The 23,571-nt window shown below is 48.1% G+C and overlaps 1 protein-coding gene across 4 annotated transcripts in view; it reads right to left on the reverse strand.

The window, feature by feature from the left end:
* LOC119970046 (ADAMTS-like protein 1) overlaps positions 1 to 23,571 on the reverse strand; it is a 343,924-nt gene that overhangs the window by 170,525 nt on the left and 149,828 nt on the right. For 3 of the 4 annotated variants that reach the window (XM_038803988.1, XM_038803989.1, XM_038803991.1), the window contains exons 10-12: positions 21,172 to 21,222; positions 15,078 to 15,282; positions 6,915 to 7,062 (exon numbers count right to left, since the gene is read on the reverse strand). In XM_038803988.1, coding sequence (XP_038659916.1) covers positions 6,915 to 7,062; positions 15,078 to 15,282; positions 21,172 to 21,222 — 404 coding nt within the window. Of the gene's footprint in view, positions 1 to 6,914; positions 7,063 to 15,077; positions 15,283 to 21,171; positions 21,249 to 23,571 lie in introns of those variants that run through there. The other variant, XM_038803992.1, reaches the window with a different exon arrangement.

Raw genomic sequence — 23,571 nt, forward strand, 5'->3', positions numbered from 1 at the left:
TTGGGAAGTTGCTGATACCCCGTCCTGGAAATCTTGCATCTCCAGCTGTGATGGGCTTAATCTTTCCACAAGTCTGATACCGGCCTGGACTGTGAGCTAACTCCTGGGATTGGGCAGCCTTCCGGTTGCCCACTCATTTGGGAGCTCCTACCTCCCAACTGATATGCCATAGAATGTGCAACATCTTTTCCCAAAGGTAGAGGAGTCTAGAACTAGAATGGAATTTGGGGCCTCACGGTAGCATGGTGGTTAGCATCAATGCTTCACAGCTCCAGGGTCCCAGGTTCGATTCCCGGCTGGGTCACTGTCTGTGTGGAGTCTGCACGTCCTCCCCGTGTGTGCGTGGGTTTCCTCCGGGTGCTCCGGTTTCCTCCCACAGTCCAAAGATGTGCGGGGTTAGGTGGATTGGCTGTTCTAAATTGCCCGTAGTGTAAGGTTAATGGGGGGATTGTTGGGATACGGGTTACGTGGGTTTAAGTAGGGTGATCATTGCTCGGCACAACATCGAGGGCCGAAGGGCCTGTTCTGTGCTGTACTGTTCTATGATCTAGAAGCATAGGTTTAAGGTGAGAGGGAAGAGATACAGAGACCAGAAATTTCTTCACACACAGGGTGGTGAGCACCTGGAATGAGCTGCCAGAGGCAGTGGTAGAGGTGGGTACAATTTGTTTCTTTAAAAAACAGTTAGACAGTTACATGGGCAGGGTGGGTATAGAGGGATATGGGCCAAATACAGGAAGTGGGACTAGCTTAGTGATAGAAACTGGGTGGCATGGACAAGCTGGGCTGAAGGGCCTGTTTCCATGCTGTAAACATCTATGACTCTAAGGTAATTGGCAAACAAAAATTTAGGAAGGATGTGGAAGCTTTGGAAAAGGTGCAAAGGAGATTTACCAGGATGTTGCCTGGAATGGAGAGTAGGTCATATGAGGAAAGGTTGAGGGTGCTAGGCCTTTTCTCATTAGAACAGAGAAGGGTGAGGGGCGACTTGATAGAGGTTTATAAAATGATTAGGGGAATAGATAGAGTAGACAGTCAGAGACTTTTTCCCCGGGTGGAACAAACCATTACAAGGGGACATAAATTTAAGATAAATGGTGGAAGATATAGAGGGGATGTCAGAGGTAGGTTCTTTACCCAGAGAGTAGTGGGGGCATGGAATGCACTGCCTGTGGAAGTAGTTGAGTCGGAAACTTTAGGGACCTTCAAGCGGCTATTGGATAGGTACATGGATTAGGGTAGAATAATGGAGTGTAGATTTACTTCTTCTTAAGGGCAGCATGGTAGCATTGTGGATAGCACAATTGCTTCACAGCTCCAGGGTCCCAAGTTCGATTTCGACTTGGGTCACTGTCTGTGCAAAGTCTGCACATTCTCCCCGTGTGTGTGTGGGTTTCCTCCGGGTGCTGCGGTTTCCTCCAACAGTCCAAAAATGTGCAGGTTGGGTGGATTGGCCATGAAAAATTGCCCTTAGTGTCCAAAATTCTATGATTAACCTAGGACAAAAGTTCGGCACAACATCGTGGGCCGAAGGGCCTGTTCTGTGCTGTATTTCTCTGTCTATCTAAAAAATGGAGACTTGAGGAAAAACCTTGTCACCAGCGAGTGGTTAGGATCTGGAACGCACTGTCTGTGAGTGTGGTGGAGACAGATTCACACAGCGAGTGGTTAGGATCTGGAATGTACTGTCTGTGAGTGTGGTGGAGACAGATTCACACAGCGAGTGGTTAGGATCTGGAACGCACTGTCTGAGAGTGTGGTGGAGACAGATTCACACAGCGAGTGGTTAGGATCTGGAATGTACTGTCTGTGAGTGTGGTGGAGAATGATTCACACAGCGAGTGGTTAGGATCAGGAATGTACTGTCTGAGAGTGTGGTGGGGGCAGGTTCACACAGCGAGTGGTTAGGATCAGGAATGTACTGTCTGTGAGTGTGGTGGAGACAGATTCACACAGCGAGTGGTTAGGGCCTGGAATGTACTGTCTGTGATTGTGATGGAGGCAGATTCACACAGCGAGTAGTTAGGATCAGGAATGTACTGTCTGAGACTGAGAGAGACAGATTCACACAGCGAGTGGTTAGGGCCTGGAATGTACTGTCTGAGAGTGTGGTGGAGACAGATTCACACAGCGCGTGGTTAGGATCTGGAATGTACTGTCTGAGAGTGTGGTGGAGGCAGATTCAATCGAGACTTTCAGTATGGAATTGGATTATTATTCAAAGGAAGTATATTCAGGGCTATGGGGAGAAGATGGGGGAGTGGCGTTAGATAAATTGTTCCTTCAGAGGTCAACACAGACATGTTGTACCAAAATGTGCGCACTATACGGAACAAGGTCAATGAGCTTGTTGCGCACATTGAATTTGGCCGGTACGATGTTGTGGGCATCACAGAGACGTGGCTGCAAGGGGATCAGGGCTGGGAGCTAAATATCCAAGGATATGTGTCCTATCGAAAGGACAGACTGATGGATAAAGGGGTGGGGTTGCATTGTTAGTAAGGAATGAAGTTAAATCGATAGCAAGGAGCGATATAGGATCAGAAGGCAGAGAATCTCTGTGGGTAGAGTTGAGGAATTGCAAAGGTAAAAAGACCCTGATGGGAGTTATGTACAGGCCCCCTAGCAGTAGTCAGGATGTGGGGCAGAAAATAAATCAGGAGATAGAAAAGGCAAGTAAAAAAGGCAATATTACAATAATCATGGGGGACTTCAATATGCAGGTAGACTGGGAAAATCAGGTTGGTAGTGGATCCCAAGAAAAGGAATTTGTGGAATGTCCAAGAGATGGTTTTTTGGAGCAGCTTGTGACAGAGCCGACTAGGGAACAGGCAATTCTGGATTTGGTGATGTGCAATGGGACAGAGTTGATTATGGATCTCACGGTGAAGAAACCCTTAGGGAACAGTGACCACAATATGATGGAATTTACCCTGCAGTTTGACAGGGAGAAGCTGGAATCAGATGTAATGGTATTCCAATTAAATAAGAGTAACTACAAAGACATGAGGGAGGAGCTGGCCAGAGTTGATTGGAGAAGGAGCCTAGCAGGGAAGTCAGTGGAACAGCAATGGCAGGAGGTTTGGGGGTTATTAGGGAGGCACAACAGAAATTCATCCCAAGAAGGAGGAAACATGCTAAGGGGAGGATGAGGCATCCATGGTTAACCAGGGAAGTCGAGGACAGCACAAAAGCTAAAGAAAAAGCATACAAAGTGGCAAGGATTAGTGGGAAGCCAGAGGATTGGGAAGCCTTTAAACGTGAGCAGAGGACAACAAAATATCAATAAGGGGGGGGGGGGGGGGGGGGGGGGGGGGGAGAAGAAGATAAATATGAGTGCAAGCTTGCTAGTAATATAAAAGAAGATAGGAAGAGATTTTTCAATATATAAAAGATAAGAGAGAGGCAAAAATAGACATTGGACCACTGGAAAATGTGGCTGGAGAAGTAATAATAGGAAACAAAGAAATGGCAGACAAACTGAATAGTCACTTTGCATCAGTCTTCACGGTGGGAGACACCAGTGGGATGCCAGAGCTCCAGGAGAACCAGTGGGCAGAGGTGAGCACAGTGACCATTACTAAGGAGAAGGTTCTGGGGAAACTGAAAGGTCTGAAGGTGGATAAGTCACCTGGACCGGATGGACTACACCCCAAGGATCTAAAAGAGATAGCTGAGGAAATTATGGAGGCATTAGTGATGATCTTTCAGGAATCACTGGAGGCAGGAAGGGTCCCAGAGGACTGGAAAGTGGCTAATGTAACACCGCTGTTTAAGAAGGGAGGGAGGCAGAAGATGGGAAATTATAGGCCGGTTAGCCTGACTTCGGCCATTGGTAAGATTTTAGAGTCTGTTATTAAAAATGGGATTGCGGAGTACTTGGAGGTGCATGGTAAAATAGGACTGAGTCAGCACGGCTTCGTCAAGGGGAGGTTGTGTCTGACAAATCTGTTAGAATTCTTTGAGGAGGTAACAAGGAAGTTAGGCAAAGGAGAACCAGCGGACGTGATTTCTTTAGATTTCCAGAAGGCCTCTGACAAGGTGGCGCATAGGAGACTGTTGAATAAGTTAAGAGCCCATGGTGTTCAGGGTAAGATCCTGGCATGGATAGAGGATTGGCTGACTGGCAGAGAGTGGGGATAAAGGGGTCTTTCAGGATGGCAGCCGGTGGCTAGTGGTGTGCCTCAGGGTTCGGTGCTGGGACCACAACGTTTCACAATATACATTAATGATCTGGAAGAAACTGAAGGCACTGTTGCTAAGTTTGCAGATGATACAAAGATCTGTAGAGGGACAGGTAGTATTGAGGAAGCAAGGGGGCTGCAGAAGGACTTGGACAGGCTAGGAGAGTGGGCAATGAAGTGGCAGATGGAATACAATGTGGAAATGTGTGAGGTTATGCACTTTGGAAGGAGAAATGGAGACAGACTATTTTCTAAATGGGGAAATGCTTAGGAAAGGGACTTGGGAGTCCTTGTTCACGATTCTCTTAAGGTCAACGTGCAAGTTCAGTCGGCCAAAGTCTGGCAAAAGTGCCTCATTCTGTGCTGTAATCATTCTATAATTCTAATAGTTTGCACAAGAAGAATAGATGGAATATTATCCCTATGACAGTCGAAAAATCAAATTATGACTTAATCAGACACCTTTCTCCACCCCGCCACGCCATATTTCAGCCCCGACCCACCGGCAGGATTCTCCGTTACGCCGGCCGGTCAATGGGGTTTCCCATTGTGGGGCAGCCCCACGCCGTCGGAGCACCCCCGGGCGCCGGCAAAACGGAGCATCACGCTGGCGGAGAATCCTGCTCCGTATGTCAGTATTGCATGTCCTGCTTTGACAGTAAAATCCAGATGGGAACATTTAAAATTGAGCCAAAAACATTTGGAGTTTTTTTTTTTAAACAGGCAGGCCCTCGGAGAACAGAGGGAAAATACCTAATTGGGTAATGGGGTGGGGAGGTTACTGCTTTGTAACCTTAACAAAAGTCTCTGCATTGCTGCATTAAGCATTTTTCTGTTTCTTCCATTTTCTGATTAATGTTATTCACTGAGTTAAGATATTTTGGTAACAACAGTTGTGATTTGACCCTGTTGAAGTGAATTCGCATACAGCGCAGTGTGATACTACAATTATATCCTTTTATTTTGGAACAGCTCATTAGAATAATAAGCTCCTGGGCAAACAAAATCAGCTTCTATTTTGGAACAAATGATAGCTTTTCCACTTACATTCTCGTTTGAACGATCAAAAAGGTTTAAAGTTGGATCAATCCCAAATGTCTACAGGGATCAAGTTTGGAAATATACTTAATAGAAATTGTATGAAACATGGATAAACTTGGATAGAAAAATAACTTTAGCTCTCGGGGTGAATTTTATGACTTTGCTTCAGCATTGAGATTCTTCCAACAGGAAATTCAGAGGAAAGGTCAACAAGGACAGATCAACATCTACAATCTTCATTCACTGAAGTGTCTGTGCACCATAAACTAAAGTGTTTAAATCCCGATCATTAGCAGCTCATCAGCAGTCAGTCCATCCAGGGTCAATGCTGAGGAAAGTTTCATGCATCAAACCTGTGCCCCAAAACCACTTGATAAATTCAGGCTGGACACTATTGTGTGGACTGCAAGTTACAATTTGATAAGTCCAGGCAAGAGGTAATGGTGGAGAGAGGGGAACAGTATTCCTGTGGGGTCCACGGGAAATCACCTGTTCTTTTGGCCTGTTCAAAATAATTTCATAGAATTTACAGTGCAGAAGGAGGCCATTCGGCCCATCAAGTCTGCACCGGCCCTTGGAAAGAGCACCCTACCCAAGCCCACACCTCCACCCTATCCCCATAACCCAGTAACCCCACCTAACCTTTTTGGACACTAAGGGACAATTAAGCGTGGCCAATCCACCTAACCTGCACATCTTTGGACTGTGGGAGGAAACCGAAGCACCCGGAGGAAACCCACACAGAATCGGGGAGAACGTGCAGACTCCGCACAGACAGTGACCCAAGCCAGGAATTGAACCCAGGTCCCTGGAGCCATGAAGCAGTGCTAACCACTGTGCTACCGTGCCACTCCATATTTAACTTTTGAGGGTCTCTAGCTCAATGAGCAGACCTGACCTCAGAAGGGCAGAATTGCATTGGCTACAGACCAGAGAGGGGACAGAGACACATTAACCAGTGGTCAAGGAACTTTCCAGGAGGGATCAGAGCTTCTTTGACCTCTGGTCAGAGCGGGGACAGAACCACACTGACTGATGGTCAGAGAGGGAATGTAGCCACTTTGACTGGTTATATCCTTGGGCCAGTAATGAACCTGTGTGAAGTGACAGTAAGCTGATCATTGGCATGAACAGAGCTGAGGTCACCTCTTTAATGCTACAACGTTAAAGTAAATCTCACCTCTATCAAACTACAAAACCCAATTAATATATATTCCTTTTACTGTATAGTTTTATCCTGTTCCCACTTTTTTTTATTTGACAGATTTCCTTTGTATAAAAAATTAGGAAAGTGAACAGAAAGCTTGAAAGGAATAAGCCAGAGTGTGCAGACACACAGCTCCTCAGAATAAATCCAAAACTGAGAATTTATCTCCTGTTACAAAGTTACGGGAATTGTGGTCAAACTCTGTGTACATGGAAGTAGCTCCGGGGAAATTCACACCTGTGAGATCACACTGATAAACTAATCGATTAGTCCACCATTAATCCAATATTTCAGCCTAGCCATCGAGCTGTGCAGTATGATTGTAGGAACATTGAATAACATTCTTTTACCCACTGTGTAAATGAAGAAATTAATATATTCTTAAAAATCTATTAAAGCTTTTGTTAAAATAACAAACAAAGTAATTTGGCTCATTCATTCAGTAACATAGCACCTCATTATCATCAAGAAATCAGTTTTACCTTTTGGTCTATAACAGGGAACGGTGACTATACATTCTTCCTTGATGTGAGGTTTTGTTTTTGCATTACAACCACCAGCATGGAGTCCTCTGTGGTCAATACACAGGACCACTCTATATCGGAGACCCTGTCCACATGTGACTGTACACTAGGGAGAGACAGTGCAACAATATACATATGGTCAGTGCTAATGCCACAGCTTGCAGAAAGTGAATTAAATAACTTAAACATATTCAAAAGAAGATAACACAAGGCAATGAGTGTGATTGTTATTCCAATTATTGCTGCCAAAGGAACCACATCAATATAAATGAAGGACAGTGTAGCATGCGATTAAAATTTCATGGTCTGAAATCATCACTAAGTGATGTTGCTGAGCAGAACATGGGCCAGTGCAACCCATTCTAGAGGTTGCCGTCTGAAACATTGATCGTAAGGGAATACTGATTCAAATAACACTGCAACTCCAAAGGCAGATGGGAACAGCCATTGAGAGGAATTTCCCCATCCAAAACCTCTTACAAATCAAAGGAATGTGAAGGTGAGGATTAGACTAATTTTTGATGTTCATACAGACAACTTTGTCAAGGAACCACGCTAAATGAAAATAATACATTTTAATTGCCTGAAAATTACCCCATTTCCAATTATCAATCGTATAAAGATCAGCAGAACCGTTGGCAAAACTGGGTGAAATAATAGAGAGCCCTGTGTGGTGGTGGTGGTGGTGGTGGTGGGGGGGGGGGGGGGTAGTTGGAGCTTTGAAGGTGATAGGAAAAGTTGATAAGACTGTTGGAAAAAGCATATGGGATCCTTGGTTTCAATCGAAGAAGCGGTGGAAGACAGAAGCTTTTTAAAAATGTTTTTATTGGAGTTTTTCATTTGTGACAGATGGCCCTTTGCTTCAGACCATTCCATCTTACAGTTACGTCCCTCCCAACTGAGGTTACAAAGTATTTACATCACTTTGCTACACAAGTGGTTAAAATTGATATGAGTGTTATCGAGTAATTACAGGGAACATTGGAAAAACAGAAAAAAACACATGGAATAAACTAACGAGATAGAACAAGATAACTACAGAAAAAACAATGTCTATTTACATTGCATTAACTGGTGTTTGTGGCTTCAATTTCAGAGCTCCTTTTACTTCTATACATTTCTTGAGACTATCTACAGTTTACATTTTACTCGGCATATCCGTGTGTCGGCATCTACGTCCCTCGGTGTGGAGGGTAGATTTCCCCTTTTCCTCTCTGTGGTATGGCAGCTCCCTCTTCGAACCCTCCCCACCTTGCCTCCGCCCTTCCCTTTCTCTGGTTGTTGTTCCTCCATGCCCCCGCACTCCCTCCTCCCTCCCTTGCTACCCCCTAGTTGCAGGTCTTTGGAGAGGTGAATTGTTTCCATGTCTGCTGGAATTCTTCATCTGATCTCCTTATTGCCACATTTACTTCCCCCTGTCTAGTCTGTCACTGGTTGTCTGTCCAGTAGGGTGTCTCCGAATATCTGGGTGAACTTCGTGGTCTCCCTGCAGAGGAAGTCTCACAACTGCAAGTTCCCTTTCGGGAGCTGGAGCTTCTCTGTTATAGGCGGCATGGTAGTACAGTGGTTAGCACGATTGCTTTACTGCTCCAGGGTCCCAGGTTCTATTCCCGGTTTGGGTCACTGTCTGTGCGGAGTCTGCACGTTCTCCCCGTGTCTGCGTGGGTTTCCTCCGGGGGCTCCGGTTTCCTCCCACAGCCCAAAGATGTGCAGGTCAGGTGGATTGGCCATGATAAATTGCCCTTAGTGTCCAAAAAAATTGGGTGGGGTTACTGGGTTGTGGGGATAGGGTGGAGGCGTGGGATTAAGTAGGGTGCTCTTTCCAAGGGCCGATACAGACTCAATGGGACGAATGGCCTTCTTCTGCACTGTAAATTCTATGATATCCCCCAGAGTCGCTATTCTGCTGTTCACGTACATGCCTCGTACTGTTGGTAACCTCTCTGTCCTATCTCCATATCCTGAAGGTGGCATCTATTTCCACTGGAATAGATGTATGGTTCCTGCAGATGAGGGCCGCAGCAGACATGTCAGCCAGTTTGAAATGGTATCTGAGCTGGTTCCAGGTCCTTAATGTGGCTACTACCATCGGGCTCCTCGAGTATTTAGTTGGGGGGGGGGGCTGGGAGTGAGGCGGTGACCAGCGTCCGGAGGGATGTCCTCATACAGGAGGCCTCCTCCATCTGCGCCCATTCCGCCTCCAGCTCTCCCAGACACACCAGCACCCTCTCTGTGTTCTCTGCAAAGTGGTAGAATAGGAGGTTCGGCAGAGCCAAGCCCCCCATGCGCCGTCCTCTTAGTTGGACAATTTTGCGGCGCCTCAGGTTCTTTCCCATCCAGACGAAGGCCATGATCAGGGCCGGGATTCTCCCCTACCCAGCGGGGCGGGGGGTCCCGGCGTCGGGCCGCCCCACAGGTGTGGAAGTCTCCGTACCTTTAGGGGCCAAGCCCTCACATTGAGGGGCTAGGCCCGCGCCAGAGTAGTTCCCACTCCGCTGGCTGGCGTGAACAGCCTTTGGCGTCACGCCAGCCGGGGCTGAAAGGACTTTGCCGGCTGGTGTAAATCCGCGCATGCGCCTGAGCGTCAGCGGCTGCTGATGTCATACCGGCGCATGCGCAGGGGAGGGGGTCTCTTTCCGCCTCTGCCATGGTGAAAACCATGGCGAAGGCGGATGAAAAAGAATGCCCCCACGGCACAGGCCCGCCCGCCGATTGGTGGGCCCCGATCGCGGGCCAGGCCACCGTGGGGGCATCCCCTAGGGTCAGATCGCACCGCACTCCCCCCAGGACCCTGGAGCCCGCCCGCGCCACCAATCCCGCCGGTCAGGTAGGTGGTTTAATCCACGCCGGCGGGAACGGCCTGTCAGCGGCGGGACTTCGGCCCATCACGGGCCGGAGAATCGCCGGCGGGGGGCCCGCCGACCGGCGCGGCGGGATTCCTGCCCTGGCCGAATCTCAGGGGGCGGAGAATTCAGGACATGGCGGGAGCGGGAATGATGCCGGCCCCGGGCGATTCTCCGACCAGGCGGGGGGTCAGAGAATCCCACCCCAGTTTATCAACCCCGGTGAAGAGGAATTTGGGGATGAAGATCGGGAGTGATCTGACTAAGACAGGGGTGGGAAAACTTTTCCGTGTAAGGGCCACATTCAGAAATTCACAATTTTAAAGGGCCGCATAGTATATTAAGTAAAATAATTACTTCACCCGGTTATGATTCTGGGCGCCTCATATAGATCATAGAACAGTACAGCACAGAACAGGCCCTTCGGCCCTCGATGTTGTGCCGAGCAATGATCACCCTACTCAAGTCAACGTATCCACCCTATACCCGTAACCCAACAGCCCCCCCATTAACCTTAAAAAAAATAAATTATTTTTAAAAAAAAATTTTTTTTTTAATGCCTTGGTGGGCCGCATAAAGACCATTGGCGGGCCGCATGCGGCCTGCGGGCCGTAGTTTGCCCACCCCTGGACTAAGACGATGAACTTTGGCAACACGTTCATTTTTATCGTGTGCTCTCTTCCTGCCAGGAGGAGTGGGAGTGAGTCCCATCTCCGTAGGTACCTCTTCTCCTCCTCCACCTAGAGCCACTCCAGTTGTGAGTTATCTGGCTCCTTGGGGACCGGAACTTGGTTTGGGCCAGTTTGAACAGCAGTGGCCCCAGCATGGCATTAAGGGTAAAGTAGTAGCATGGATAGAGGATTGGTTAATTAATAGAAAGCAAAGAGTGGGGATTAATGGGTGTTTCTCTGGTTGGCAATCAGTAGCTAGTGGTGTCCCTCAGGGATCCATGTTGGGCCCACAATTGTTCACAATTTACATTGATGATTTGGAGTTGGGGACCGAGGGCAATGTGTCCAAGTTTGCAGATGACACTAAGATGAGTGGTAAAGCGAAAAGTGCAGAGGATACTGGAAGTCTGCAGAGGGATTTGGATAGGTTAAGTGAATGGGCTCGGGTCTGGCAGATGGAATACAACGTTGACAAATGTGAGGTTATCCATTTTGGTAGGAATAACAGCAAACGGGATTATTATTTAAACAATAAAATATTAAAGCATGCCGCTGTGCAGAGAGACTTGGGTGTGCTAGTGCATGAGTCACAGAAGGTTGGTTTACAGGTGCAACAGGTGATTAAGGCGGCAAATGGAATTTTGTCCTTCATTGCTAGAGGGATGGAGTTTAAGACTAGGGAGGGTATGCTGCAATTGTATAAGGTGTTAGTGAGGCCACACCTGGAGCATTGTGTTCAGTTTTGGTCTCCTTACTTGAGAAAGGACGTACTGGCACTGGAGGGTGTGCAGAGGAGATTCACGAGGTTAATCCCAGAGCTGAAGGGGTTGGATTACGAGGAGAGGTTGAGTAGACTGGGACTGTACTCGTTGGAATTTAGAAGGATGAGGGGGGATCTTATAGAAACATATAAAATTATGAAGGGAATAGATAGGATAGATGCGGGCAGGTTGTTTCCACTGGCGGGTGAAAGCAGAACTAGGGGGCATAGCCTCAAAATAAGGGGACGTAGATTTAGGACTGAGTTTAGGAGGAACTTCTTCACCCAAAGGGTTGTGAATCTATGGAATTCCTTGCCCAGTGAAGCAGGTGAGGCTCCTTCATTACATGTTTTTAAGGTAAGGATAGATAGTTTTTTGAAGAATAAAGGGATTAAGGGTTGTGGTGTTCGGGCTGGAAAGTGGAGCTGAGTCCACAAAAGACCAGCCATGATCTCATTGAATGGCGGAGCAGGCTCGAGGGGCCAGATGGCCTACTCCTGCTCCTAGTTCTTATATTCTTATGTTCGCTGTTCCCCCTTCCCGGGGGTACACTGGGAACATTTCGCTCTAGGTCAGGTTAAATTTGTAACCCAAACTCCCTCAGGAATTCTGTTGTCATGCCCATTCTGGCCAGGGGGATCGACATGTAGAGTAGCAGACCATCCGCATCGAGAGAAACTCTGTGCTCCCTGCCCTCCCTCTCTTGATGCCTGTCCACCCCTTCACTGATCTGAGAGTGGCGAGGGCGACCAGCAGCGGGGACAACGGGCTTCCCTGCTTTGTGCCTTTGTGTAGCCAGAAATATTCAGAGCTGGTGGGGTTTGTCTGTACGCTCACCATGGGAACGCTGTACAGTAGCTTCACCCATGAAATGAACCCTGGCCCAAACTGTTCAAGCACCTCCATGAGGTAACCCCATTCTACTTGATCAAAGGCTTCCTCAGCGCCCTGGGAGACAATCACATCTGGTGACCCCCCTCCCCAGGTGGGGGGTCACAATCACGTTCAGCAGGCACCTGATGTTCGCTGTTGGCTGCCTGCCCTCAACAAACCCGGTCTGATTTGCCATGATTACTTCTCACAAGTAACTTTCTAGTCGCTTCGCCAGAGCTTTCACCAGTTCTCGGAACGTCTCATGGAGATAATTGGTAAAAGGATTGGGGGTGGAGGAGTTTTTTTACATGACGAGTTAGGATCTGGGATGCACTGTCTGAAGGTGCAGTGGAAGATTGAATAATAACTTTCGAAAGGGGTTTTACTCAAAGGGAAAATCTTGTGCGTCTATGTGAAAAGAGCAGGGGGAGTGGGACTTAATTGGACAGCTCTTCCAAAGAGCTAGCACAAGCGCGATGGGACAAATGGCCTCCTTTTATGGTGAATGGTTCTCCAATTTTCCATTTGCTTTCATTGAAATAACATCACAAAAACAATTAAACATCCATTTGAGAGTGCTGAACGTGCAGTTTTTTCACATCAGTGCCATTTGTGAGTTTGTGAACTGAACCACATCCTCTGGGCAATAAATTGGAACCACAAAGATCAATAAAAACAGCTGGAAAGATGGTTGTGATGTATGAAAATCCCTGAGTCGATGATGGAGCGGAACTCATAGATTCTTAGTTGCTGCACATCTAAACAAAGAATATGCAGGAGGAGGTTCCTGTCTAGATTATCTCACTTTTCAGAAAATCCATTGAAGTTTGCCTTGTGTATTGATGAATATATAATTGGCCCGTAGGCTCTGTTTGAAGCTGCATTTTCTGATAGTATCTGTTGCAGAAAGTGTGCACCTTTTCCCATATTTCCCCATGAAGACTCACTGGAATTCGGGAAAGATTTTTGCAGGAAATAGTGGACATGGTCGAATGGAAGGCAGTGGTTTCCATTCATACATAGGTCATTTTAGAAGAAGTTTGAAATTAATATGCATTTTGAAACTATCATTGAATCAAATGTTAATTCAGTCACAGAGCCAGCGATGGAATAAAGCCACAGCGAGTGTTGGAATGTTCTTTGGATATTATCGCACATGGGTGCAGATTTCAGCAGCTGGCTACTTGAAGCTGTTTATTCCTCCCCTGAGCTGTTGTTGGAATGTCCACTGAGTATTGTAACTTGGGCTGTATAAACAATCCCTCAGTAGCAGTTAGCAGTTAGCAAGAACCATTATACGGTATTACTACAACAGCAGTCCAGGGATCATTCTTGTGAACCTCCTCTGGACCCTTTTCAAGGCCAGCACATCCTTCCTTAGATGCGGGGCCCAAGATTGCTCACAATACTCCAAATGGGGTCTGTCCAGAGCCTTATATAGCCTCAGAAGTACATCCCTGGTCTTGTATTCTAGCCCTCTCAACATGAATGCTAACATTGCATTTGCCTTCCTATCTGCCGACTGAACCTGCACATTAACCTTAAGAGAATTGTGAACAACGACTCCCAAGTTCTTTGTGCTTCTGATTTCCTAAGCATTTCCCCATTTAGAAATAGTCTATGCCTCCATTTCTCCTTCCAAAGTGCATAACCTCACACTTTTCCACGTTATATTCTATCTGCCACTTCTTTGCCCACTCTCCTAGCTTGTCCTTCTGCAGCCCCCCTGCTTCCTCAATACTACCTGTCCCTCTGCAGATCTTTGTATCATCAGCAAACTTAGCAACAGTGCCTTCAGTTCCTTCTTCCAGATCATTAATGTATATTGTGAAACGTTGTGGTCCCAGCACAGCCCCCTGAGGCACACTATGAGTCACCTGCTGCCATCCTGAAAAAGACCCCTTTATCCCCACTCTCTGCCTTCTGCCAGTCAGCCAATCCTCTATCCATGCCAGGATCTTACCCTTAACACCATGGGCTCTGAACGTATTTAACAGTCTCCTATGCAGCACCTTGTCAAAGGCCTTCTGAAAATGTAAATAAATCACGTCCACTGGTTCTCCTTTGTCTAACTTCCTTATTACCGGCGCAAAGAATTCTAACAGATTTGTCAGACATGACCTCCCCTTGACGAAGCTGTGCTGACTCAGTCCTATTTTACCATGCACTTCCAAGTACTCCGCGATCTCATCTTTAATAACAGGCTCTAAAATCTTACCGATGACCGAAGTCAGGCTAATCGGCCTATAATTTCCCATCATCTGCCTCCCTCCCTTCTTAAACATCGGAGTTACATTAGCCACTTTCCAGTCCTCTGGGACCTTCCTGCCTCCAGTGATTCCTGAAAGACCATCACTAATGCCTCCACAATTTCCTCAGCTATCACTTTTAGAACTCTGGGGTGTAGTCCATCTGGTCCAGGTGATTTATCCAGCTTCAGACCTTTCAGTTTCCCCAGAACCTTCTCCTTAGTAACGGTCACTGTGCTCACCTCTGCCCCCTGGTTCTCCTGGAGCTCTGGCATCCCACTGGTGTCTTCCACCGTGAAGACTGATGTAAAGTAAATTTAGTTCTGCCCTTGCAGTGATTCTCACAACTCATTAATTAAAGAAATAAAACTATAAATAACATAGAATAGTCGCCATATAAAAAAGATACAGGACGGGATTCTCCGTCTTGCCAGCTGGCCAATGGGGTTTCCCATTGTGGGGCAGACCCACGCTGTCGGGAAATCCCCGGGCTGCCGCCGCAATGGAGAATCCTGACAGCGGATAATCCTGACAGAGGAGAATTCAGCCCACATTTTGTCCAGGGACCTGTCTAAAATCAATATAGTTTTTGAAATGTTGTCAATCATGATGTAAGTAATTGTGAGGTTTTGCTGTATTTACACTCGTTGCTCGATTTACTTATTGGGTTCCCAGTGGACCTGAAACAGCATAATCCAAGATCATCAATAAAAGAGTTCCTTACGGGAGACCATTCCTGAGTCAACCATTTTGGGCAGTCAAAGAGGTTACAGGGCTGCATGACAGGAAATTTCTGTATGTACATGCACTTCCACTCCTCCACGCTGCTGATTTGTCCATTAATATCTTCCTCCACACAGGAGACAGTGCGGAGCTGAGCACCTCCCCCACACGAGCTGGAGCAGGCGGTCCAGGGACTACTGTCCCACCTGATAACACAGAACAACAGTCAGAGTTTGGCAGCTCCAGGTAACTTACAATATTATACAATGCAATGAACACAATTATCATCCGCAGGGGTGATAGACATACATCACTTTGCACCGGACACGCAGAGCAGTGTGGCATTACAGTTTGGAAAATTGCTGAAAAGAGAGACATGTTACTGAAGCTTTGCATCTTGCACTCATCATGACATATGCAGGAATGCTAAATTTCAAATGATAACGACAGTTGATACTGCTCGAGCAAAGTGTGCTGATTGGCCGGAAAGTCAACCTTTTCTCTTGCAGTATAAATGGCTGTGACCTTTTGAAATTTGTCATTCTTGTATTTGTCCTGGTGAGTGCGAGCTGAAAAGCTTCTGCAACATGTCCTCTTTTCAGCAATGTTGAAGTTTGCAAAATAAAATTAATGACCTTTAAATGCCTGAAAGTTGAAACAAAGCCAGTATTTGCTGGAAGTACATTACAGGTTTAGATAGATTCGGAGTTTGGTTGGAACTTCCCAGCTGAACTCAGATGAGCCACGCGTATCGTCACAGTCAAAACATTGACCTCTTTTTCTCAGATGCTGAGTGACCTTTGCACATTCCTCACGTTTTCTGGTCCTGTCTCACGAGCTGTTTCTCAGAGATCCATATTATTGTCATATCTAAGAGCAGAAAACTAACTTTCCAAATGCTGTAACAGTCACTGCAGAAACTACAAAATGTGTTTTGCTACAAAGAGTAAAGCAATATTACAGGAAGAATTATGTAAGGAGATCATTTGAAAATAAAAATTCCTTAAAATTGTTAAATTGTGCATTTCTGCAGGAAGAGGGATTTGTGTGGGTGTTTATGAGGGTGAGGAGTGATAGGGTGATAGATGATAGATGGGCAGCACGGCAGCACAGTAGTTAGCACTGTTGCATTACAGCTCCAGGGTCCCAGGTTTGATTCCCGGCTTGGGTCACTGTCTGTGCGGAGTCTGCACGTTCTCCCCGTGTCTGCGTGGGTTTCCTCCGGGTGCTCCGGTTTCCTCCTACAGTCCAAAGACGTGCAGGTTGGGTGGTTTGGCCGTGATAAATTGCCCTCAGTGTCCAAAAAGGTTGGGTGGGGTTACTGGGTTATGGGGATAGGGTGGAGGTGTGGGCTTGGGTAGGGTGCTCTTTCCAAGGGCCGGTGCAGACTCGATGGGCCAAATGGCCTCCTTCTGCACTGTAAATTCTATGATGTCTCTGGGGGGGGGGGGGGGGTTGATGTGGGTGTTTGTGAGGGTGAGGAGTGATATATGTGTCTGGGTGTTTGTGAGGGTGAGGAGTGATAGATGTGTCTGGGGGTTTGTGTGGGTGTTTGTGAGGAGTGATAGATGTGTCTGGGGGTTTGTGACGGTGAGGAGTAATTGATGTGTCTGGGGGTTTGTGAGGGTGTTTGTGAGGGTGAGGAGTGATAGATGTGTCTGGGGGTTTGTGTGGAGAGATGTATCCGTGATTGTCTCTCTCTGTTTCTGTGTGCTGAACTATTTAGTAAGAAGATCTTACAACACCAGGTTAAAGTCCAACAGGTTTGATTCAAACACGAGCTTTCGGAGCGCAGCTCCTTCCTCAGGTGAATGGCGAGGTATGTTCCGGAAACATTTATATAGACAAAGTCAGAGTCAATTCCAAAGTCAATTCCAAGCATTGTCCAGCATCTCTGACTTTGTCTATATATGTGTTTCTGGAACATACCTCTCCATTCATCTGAGGAAGGAGCAGCGCTCCGAAAGCTAGTGTTTGAAACAAACCTGTTAGACTTTAACCTGGTGTTGTAAGATCTTCTTACTGTGCTCACCCCAGTCCAACGCCGGCATCTCCACATCAGAACTATTTAGTGGTTGCAGGGGTAAGTCTGGTGTCTCAGGCTTAGGAACAATGAATGTCAGGAAACCTGGGAAACCAGAGCACATTGGGCGAGAGTTTCCCAGAAATCGGCAAAGACTGATTGCAGGCGAGGAAAGCAGCATTGGGTTCGCTGTCAGCAATGGCCGTTTTCCTGGTGTATAGTACGGAACTTAGTGCCAAAGACCTTTATCCATGGGACAGGGCAGCCTCTGATTCACCCACCCAGCACTGAAACCACCCCAGCCCACCCCAGCCACACTTTTCTGGGTTGCCGGGAAGTGAAGGCTGCAAGAAATCCGCATCCAGGATTTCAGACACCTCCCCGGAGAGACTCCGGATGCAGTCGAGGCCGATGACTTCCACCCAGACAGAGGGAGAAAACCTGGCAGCAAAGGTCACCGAGCCAATGCGGGAGGTGGGAAACCGAGTGCGGACCCAGCACCATCCATCCGACAACAATGCTGTGAATGTTGTGTCCAGTGTCTCAGGCCCTGGCCATGTCTGAGTGATGTCTCCTTCCTGTCTCAGGCCCTGGCCATGTCTGAGTGATGTCTCCTTCCTGTCTCAGGCCCTGGCCATGTCTGAGTGATGTCTCCTTCCTGTCTCAGGCCCTGGCCATGTCTGAGTGATGTCTCCTTCCTGTCTCAGGCACAGCTGAGAAGCAGCCCCGGGGGTCCCACAGCCAGGTCCTCGTCTCCAACTTCGGCACCAGGACAGAGGAGAGATTCACCGAGCCCGATATTGGAGATCTGTCACAGCACTCACCCCACACCCTCCGCTACTGCAGAACATCCAGAGCTCAGCATCCATCGGAGAACTTTATCCCAGATGCTGCCGTGTCAGGGGGCAGGCCAGACATGGCCGCTATTTACAGCACTAGCTGCCATGTCCTAGTTTCAATGGCCAATACAGTAAGAAGTCTTACACCAGGTTAAAGTCCAATATGTTTGTTTCAAACATGAGCTTTCGGAGCACTGCTCCTTCCTGACCTGAGGAAGGAGCAGTGCTCCGAAAGCTAGTGATTTGAAACAAACATGTTGGACTTTAACCTGGTGTAAGACTTCTTACTGTGCTCACCCCAGTCCGACGCCGGCATCTCCACATCACAAATGTCCAAAGTGAATGTTAGTGAATGACTGAGTGGGTAGGTGGGTGAGATAAATGGGTGGGGAGGCAGGAAGGTGGGGAGGCAGGAGGGGTGGGGAGGCAGGAGGGTGCGGTGGCAGGAGGGTGGGGAGGCAGGAGGGTGGGGTGGCAGGAGGGTGGGGAGGCAGGAGGGGGGAGGCAGGAAGGTGGGGAGGCAGGAGGGTGGGGAGGCAGGAGGGTGCGGTGGCAGGAGGGTGGGGAGGCAGGAGGGTGGGGTGGCAGGAGGGTGGGGAGGCAGGAGGGGGGAGGCAGGAAGGTGGGGTGGCAGGAGGGTGCGGTGGCAGGATGGGGGGTGGCAGGAGGGTGCGGTGGCAGGAGGGTGGGGAGGCAGGAGGGTGGGGTGGCAGGAGGGTGCGGTGGCAGGATGGGGGGTGGCAGGAGGGTGCGGTGGCAGGAGGGTGGGGAGGCAGGAGGGTGGGGAGGCAGGAGGGTGGGGAGGCAGGAGGGTGGGGTGGCAGGAGGGTGAGGTGGCAGGAGGGTGCGGTGGCAGGATGGGGGGTGGCAGGAGGGTGCGGTGGCAGGAGGGTGGGGAGGCAGGAGGGTGGGGAGGCAGGATGAGGGGTGGCAGGGAGGGTAGGGTGGCAGGAGGGTGGGGAGGCAGGAGGGGGGAGGCAGGAGGGTGGGGAGTCAGGAGGGTAGGGTGGCAGGAGGGTAGGGAGGCAGGAGGGTAGGGAGGCAGGAGGGGGGAGGCAGGAAGGTGGGGAGGCAGGAGGGGAGGGTGGCAGGAGGGTGGGGAGGCAGGAAGGTGGGGAGGCAGGAGGGTAGGGTGGCAGGAGGGTGGGGAGGCAGGAGGGGGGAGGCAGGAGGGTGGGGAGGCAGGAGGGTAGGGTGGCAGGAGGGTGGGGAGGCAGGAGGGTGGGGATAGCAGGATGGGGGGTGGCAGGAGGGTGGGGAGGCAGGAGGGTGGGGAGGCAGGAGGGTGGGGTGGCAGGATGGGGGGTGGCAGGAGGGTGGGGAGGCAGGAGGGTGGGGAGGCAGGAGGGTGGGGAGGCAGGAGGGTGGGGAGGCAGGAGGGTGGGGAGGCAGGATGGGGGGGTGGCCAGGAGGTGAGGTGGCAGGAGGGTGGGAGGCAGGAGGGTGGGGAGCAGGATGGGGGGGTGGCAGGAGGGTGGGGGAGGCAGGAGGGTGGGGAGGCAGGATGGGGGGTGGCAGGAGGGTGGGGAGGCAGGAGGGTGGGGAGGCAGGAGGGGTGGGGAGGTAGGAGGGTGGGGAGGCAGGAGGGGGGAGGCAGGAGGGTGGGGGGCAGGAGGGTGGGGGGCAGGAGGGTGGGGATGGCAGGAGGGTGGGGAGGCAGGAGGGTGGGGAGGCAGGAGGGTGGGGAGGCAGGAGGGTGGGGAGGCAGGAGGGTGGGGATGGCAGGAGGGTGGGGAGGCAGGAGGGTGGGGTGGCAGGAGGGTGGGGTGGCAGGAGGGTGGGGTGGCAGGAGGGTGGGGATGGCAGGAGGGTGGGGTGGCAGGAGGGTGGGGATGGCAGGAGGGTGGGGATGGCAGGAGGGTGGGGTGGCAGGAGGGTGGGGTGGCAGGAGGGTGGGGTGGCAGGAGGGTGGGGTGGCAGGAGGGTGGGGTGGCAGGAGGGTGGGGTGGCAGGAGGGTGGGGTGGCAGGAGGGTGAGGTGGCAGGATGGGGGATGGGGGATGGCAGGATAGGGGCAGTTTGGTCAGGAGGAGTAATCAGGTGGTCAAGGGGGCAGTGGGAGGGGAGGGTCAGTGTGAGTGATGGAGGAGGTTAGTTTTGTAGTTACTCAGGAGTCAGATTAGGATTATTCTGTTTAGTAATTCCTGGGTAACTATTCGGTGAGCCCCAAAGTCTTAGACTCTAATTCACAGGCAGACATGTTCTTGGAGGATCCAGAGAGCAGGGGGATTGTCCATCGGAAATTCAAACTTTCTGGGCAATACCCACGGAGGTCAACAGTTCAGGACTATGGCAAAGTCCTCATGTGCATCCTGTCTCTGGCTATCCGGGTCCTAACTTTTGTAAACATGTTCCATATAAGCAATAACTTATTTTGCATTTCATCTCCATTGCTGCAGATATTGGAATGGAGATGTACAACTCCACATACTGGACAATAAGTGGACAAAGTACCACAGCATTTAGGACAGTACATTTCCCCAGACACATTGTAACTCAAATGCTTTACAAATCTGTGACCAGCATCATGCATCAACTGATGGGAAAATGAGGAACAGAATGATGATTATAGAGTGGTAACTAAAGCAGCAGGGCAGATGGGGGAAGCGGCACTAGATCACTCACATTTTGACAGATTGTGCAAAGCTTGTGCCAAAACACCAGCAATGAGCAGTAGCCAAGTGCTTGATTAACAATAAGAACAGCCGACAGTTTGAATTGGTGAATGAGCCATTCCATTTATTTGTCGATAAGCTCAGTGGCTCGTTACTTTATAGTAATTTGCTTCCTCCACGGCAACACCACAGCTTGTTCAGAGAAGTGCATTCCCACAAAGCATTGGCATTTCATCAGATGGCCGCATTGTGCTTTGACTAATTACTAAGTACATACATAAATTTGGGAGGTCATTAGCCAATTACTGAACAATCAGTACAATGCATAAACAATAAAAAAAACTTGAAAAAATCTCCATGGAAATTGTGCTCAATATAAAGAACTGCCCCAGATATTTTCAAAAGTTTGTTTCGTCATTCTAAATTTGAAAGAGCTTTGAAGAAACACTGATCGAATATGTCAACTGATTTTAAAGCAGTCTTTCTCACTCTTTCGTTTGTTCCCTGTCTCACACAATCTATCATCCCCACTTACTCTTTCAGGTTCGCACTCTCTCTCACTCTGTTCAGACTGAAGCTCTCTCAGTATCAATCACTTTAAATCAGCTGTATTACGTACCGAGGAAGTGGATGGAAGTGGTCGAAAGGGACGATCTGCTTGTAGCCATCACTGTGAGGAACAATAATGCCAACTGTCTGAGTAAAGGGTGTACACGACAAACAGACACTCAATGACTCAATGTAAAAAATCAGTTCATTTAAAACATCAATTGTCATTCCTGGTTAGAAATGAATTGGAAAGCATGTGAGTTATTCCAATCATTGAATGAAAAAGGCATCAGTTGAACCCAGAATCTGATGGGACTATTGATGCTTGAAGTTTGTTTCATATGGAGAAGTATTTGAGCATTGAAAAAACTAAGAAATATGGAGGGTATTATTTTCCTAAACATACTGAAACGATACAGAAATTCTCAAAATGGTTTGACACTCAGTTTGAAACAAATGGACCATGAGGTTGAATCTGAGATTCTGACTCTAGACTCTGGGAGTATTTATTATCATTATCCAAGGCAGGTGGACGATTTATCAGAAGTCGATTCCTTTAATTTAAAATGTCAGGGCGCTCATTAAAACCCATTAACCTGATTTGTTTCTACACACATCGTCTTGGCAGTATCCAACGCTCTATTGTAAAAGGTTAACTAACAATGTATATACACAGGCACAGGCACATTTGTACTTTCGGAAGGTCCCTGTCTAAAATAATAGCCATTTATCATAGCACCAACTTCGAGAAAGCCCAGGAATAATCAGATTCCCCAAAGATCATTTGAAGGATACAATCCTATCCCAATTTTTACCATTCAGGAATTGTGATATTCCTGTTCAAAGTTTTACATTCTGTTTAATGCAAAATTGACCTGTGCTTCTGAAATGATATTTGATATCAGAGATCTAGCTGCTCACAGTTTGTTGTTCGGAATCAAAAAGGATTATCTAGTTCCAGGCTGCAACCAATCAAAGGTTCAAACTCCATTTAAAAAGCACAACTGAAAGCAGATCCTGGGCCAGTAAGTAACCCTAACTGAACCTTACATGAATTGGAAAGGTGATTTTGTCAGGCTGAATTCTCCCATGTGGGCCAGTGTGAAGCGATTTACTCAGCGGTTTTTATCGAGTGCTTGATGCATCTAATTTATTCCCTTTTGCACTTGGAGCTAAAAGGGGCTGAATAACCTTTGGCTGATTTCCCTCAATATTCTCCGGGTTATGACTGAATTACCTTCCACAGTGAACCTCTCCTGCGCAACCAATGTTCTTGGATAATTCAACTTCTGGCACTCAAATTACACTTTGTGTTATTTCTGTTGCTTAATTCAAATTATCAGGTAATGTTTACCACAAAAAATGTTCAGATTGTCAGGAATAGGTTGTGTGTGGCCTGACTGTTATGTGAAAGGAAGAGACTTTGTGACAAATGTGACTAGTGGGGAATGTTTCTCAGTGAGATGGAGCTGGCTGTCTGTTGTTTTATTACACTTCTCGTAGTTGCTATGTTATACTACTGAATGTAATGTATGTTACTCAATACTGTTGTTGATGAGGTTTTCTGAATCTTGCTGAGAAAGACTCAAAGGTGTCCAGAAATAGTAAAAGATATATTGAGTAACTAAAACAATAATTTTGTGAGTTCTATACTTTAATATTAATACTTGCAATAAGGTTAACAAGGTCTAAACACAGTAACTATGTTTATCTACACTAACACTCTGGACTAATCTGCCCTCCTATCCTCTCGTCACAATACACCTAAAAAAAGTCACTGGGGAACAGAATAAGCTTGCTTTTATACCCATGTTAGTACTGCCGTCTAGTGATCATTTGATTCTACTGATTACACATTAACCCTTTATACACATACAGAGATCACTACAGTTGTAATGTAACTACTGCCATTCTATGGGATCTCTTGTTTATCTGCTTTCATCCCTGTTATAAAGAACATACAGTGCAGAAGGAGGCCATTCGGCCCATCGGGTCTGCACCAACCCACTTAAGCCCTCACTTCCACCCTATCCCTGTAACCCAATAATCCCTCCCAACCTTTTTTTTGGACACTAAGGGCAATTTATCACGGCCAATCCACCTAACCTGCACGTCTTTGACTGTGGGAGGAAACCGGAGCACCCGGAGGAAACCCATGCAGACATGGCGAGAACGTGCAGACTCCGCACAGACAGTGACCCAGTGGGGAATCAAACCTGGGACCCTGGCGCTGTGAAGCCATAGTGCTAATCACTTGTGCTATCGTGCTGCCCCTACTGTTGGGATCTTTCCTGTTGGAAAGCTAAGCCTATTGATTGTTTAACCTCCTCTCTGTGCAATTGTCTTCTCAGGCTGTGTTTCAAAAGCATTGTTTTCTGTGAAAGAATAGGGAGAGGCAGATTGGCGATGATACTGGATAAATAATTCAGAGGCTTTGGCCATTAATCCAGGGAACAAATGTTTAAATACT

The sequence above is a fragment of the Scyliorhinus canicula genome, chromosome 8 (genome assembly GCF_902713615.1).
Source record: "Scyliorhinus canicula chromosome 8, sScyCan1.1, whole genome shotgun sequence".
Classification (NCBI taxonomy): domain Eukaryota; kingdom Metazoa; phylum Chordata; class Chondrichthyes; order Carcharhiniformes; family Scyliorhinidae; genus Scyliorhinus; species Scyliorhinus canicula.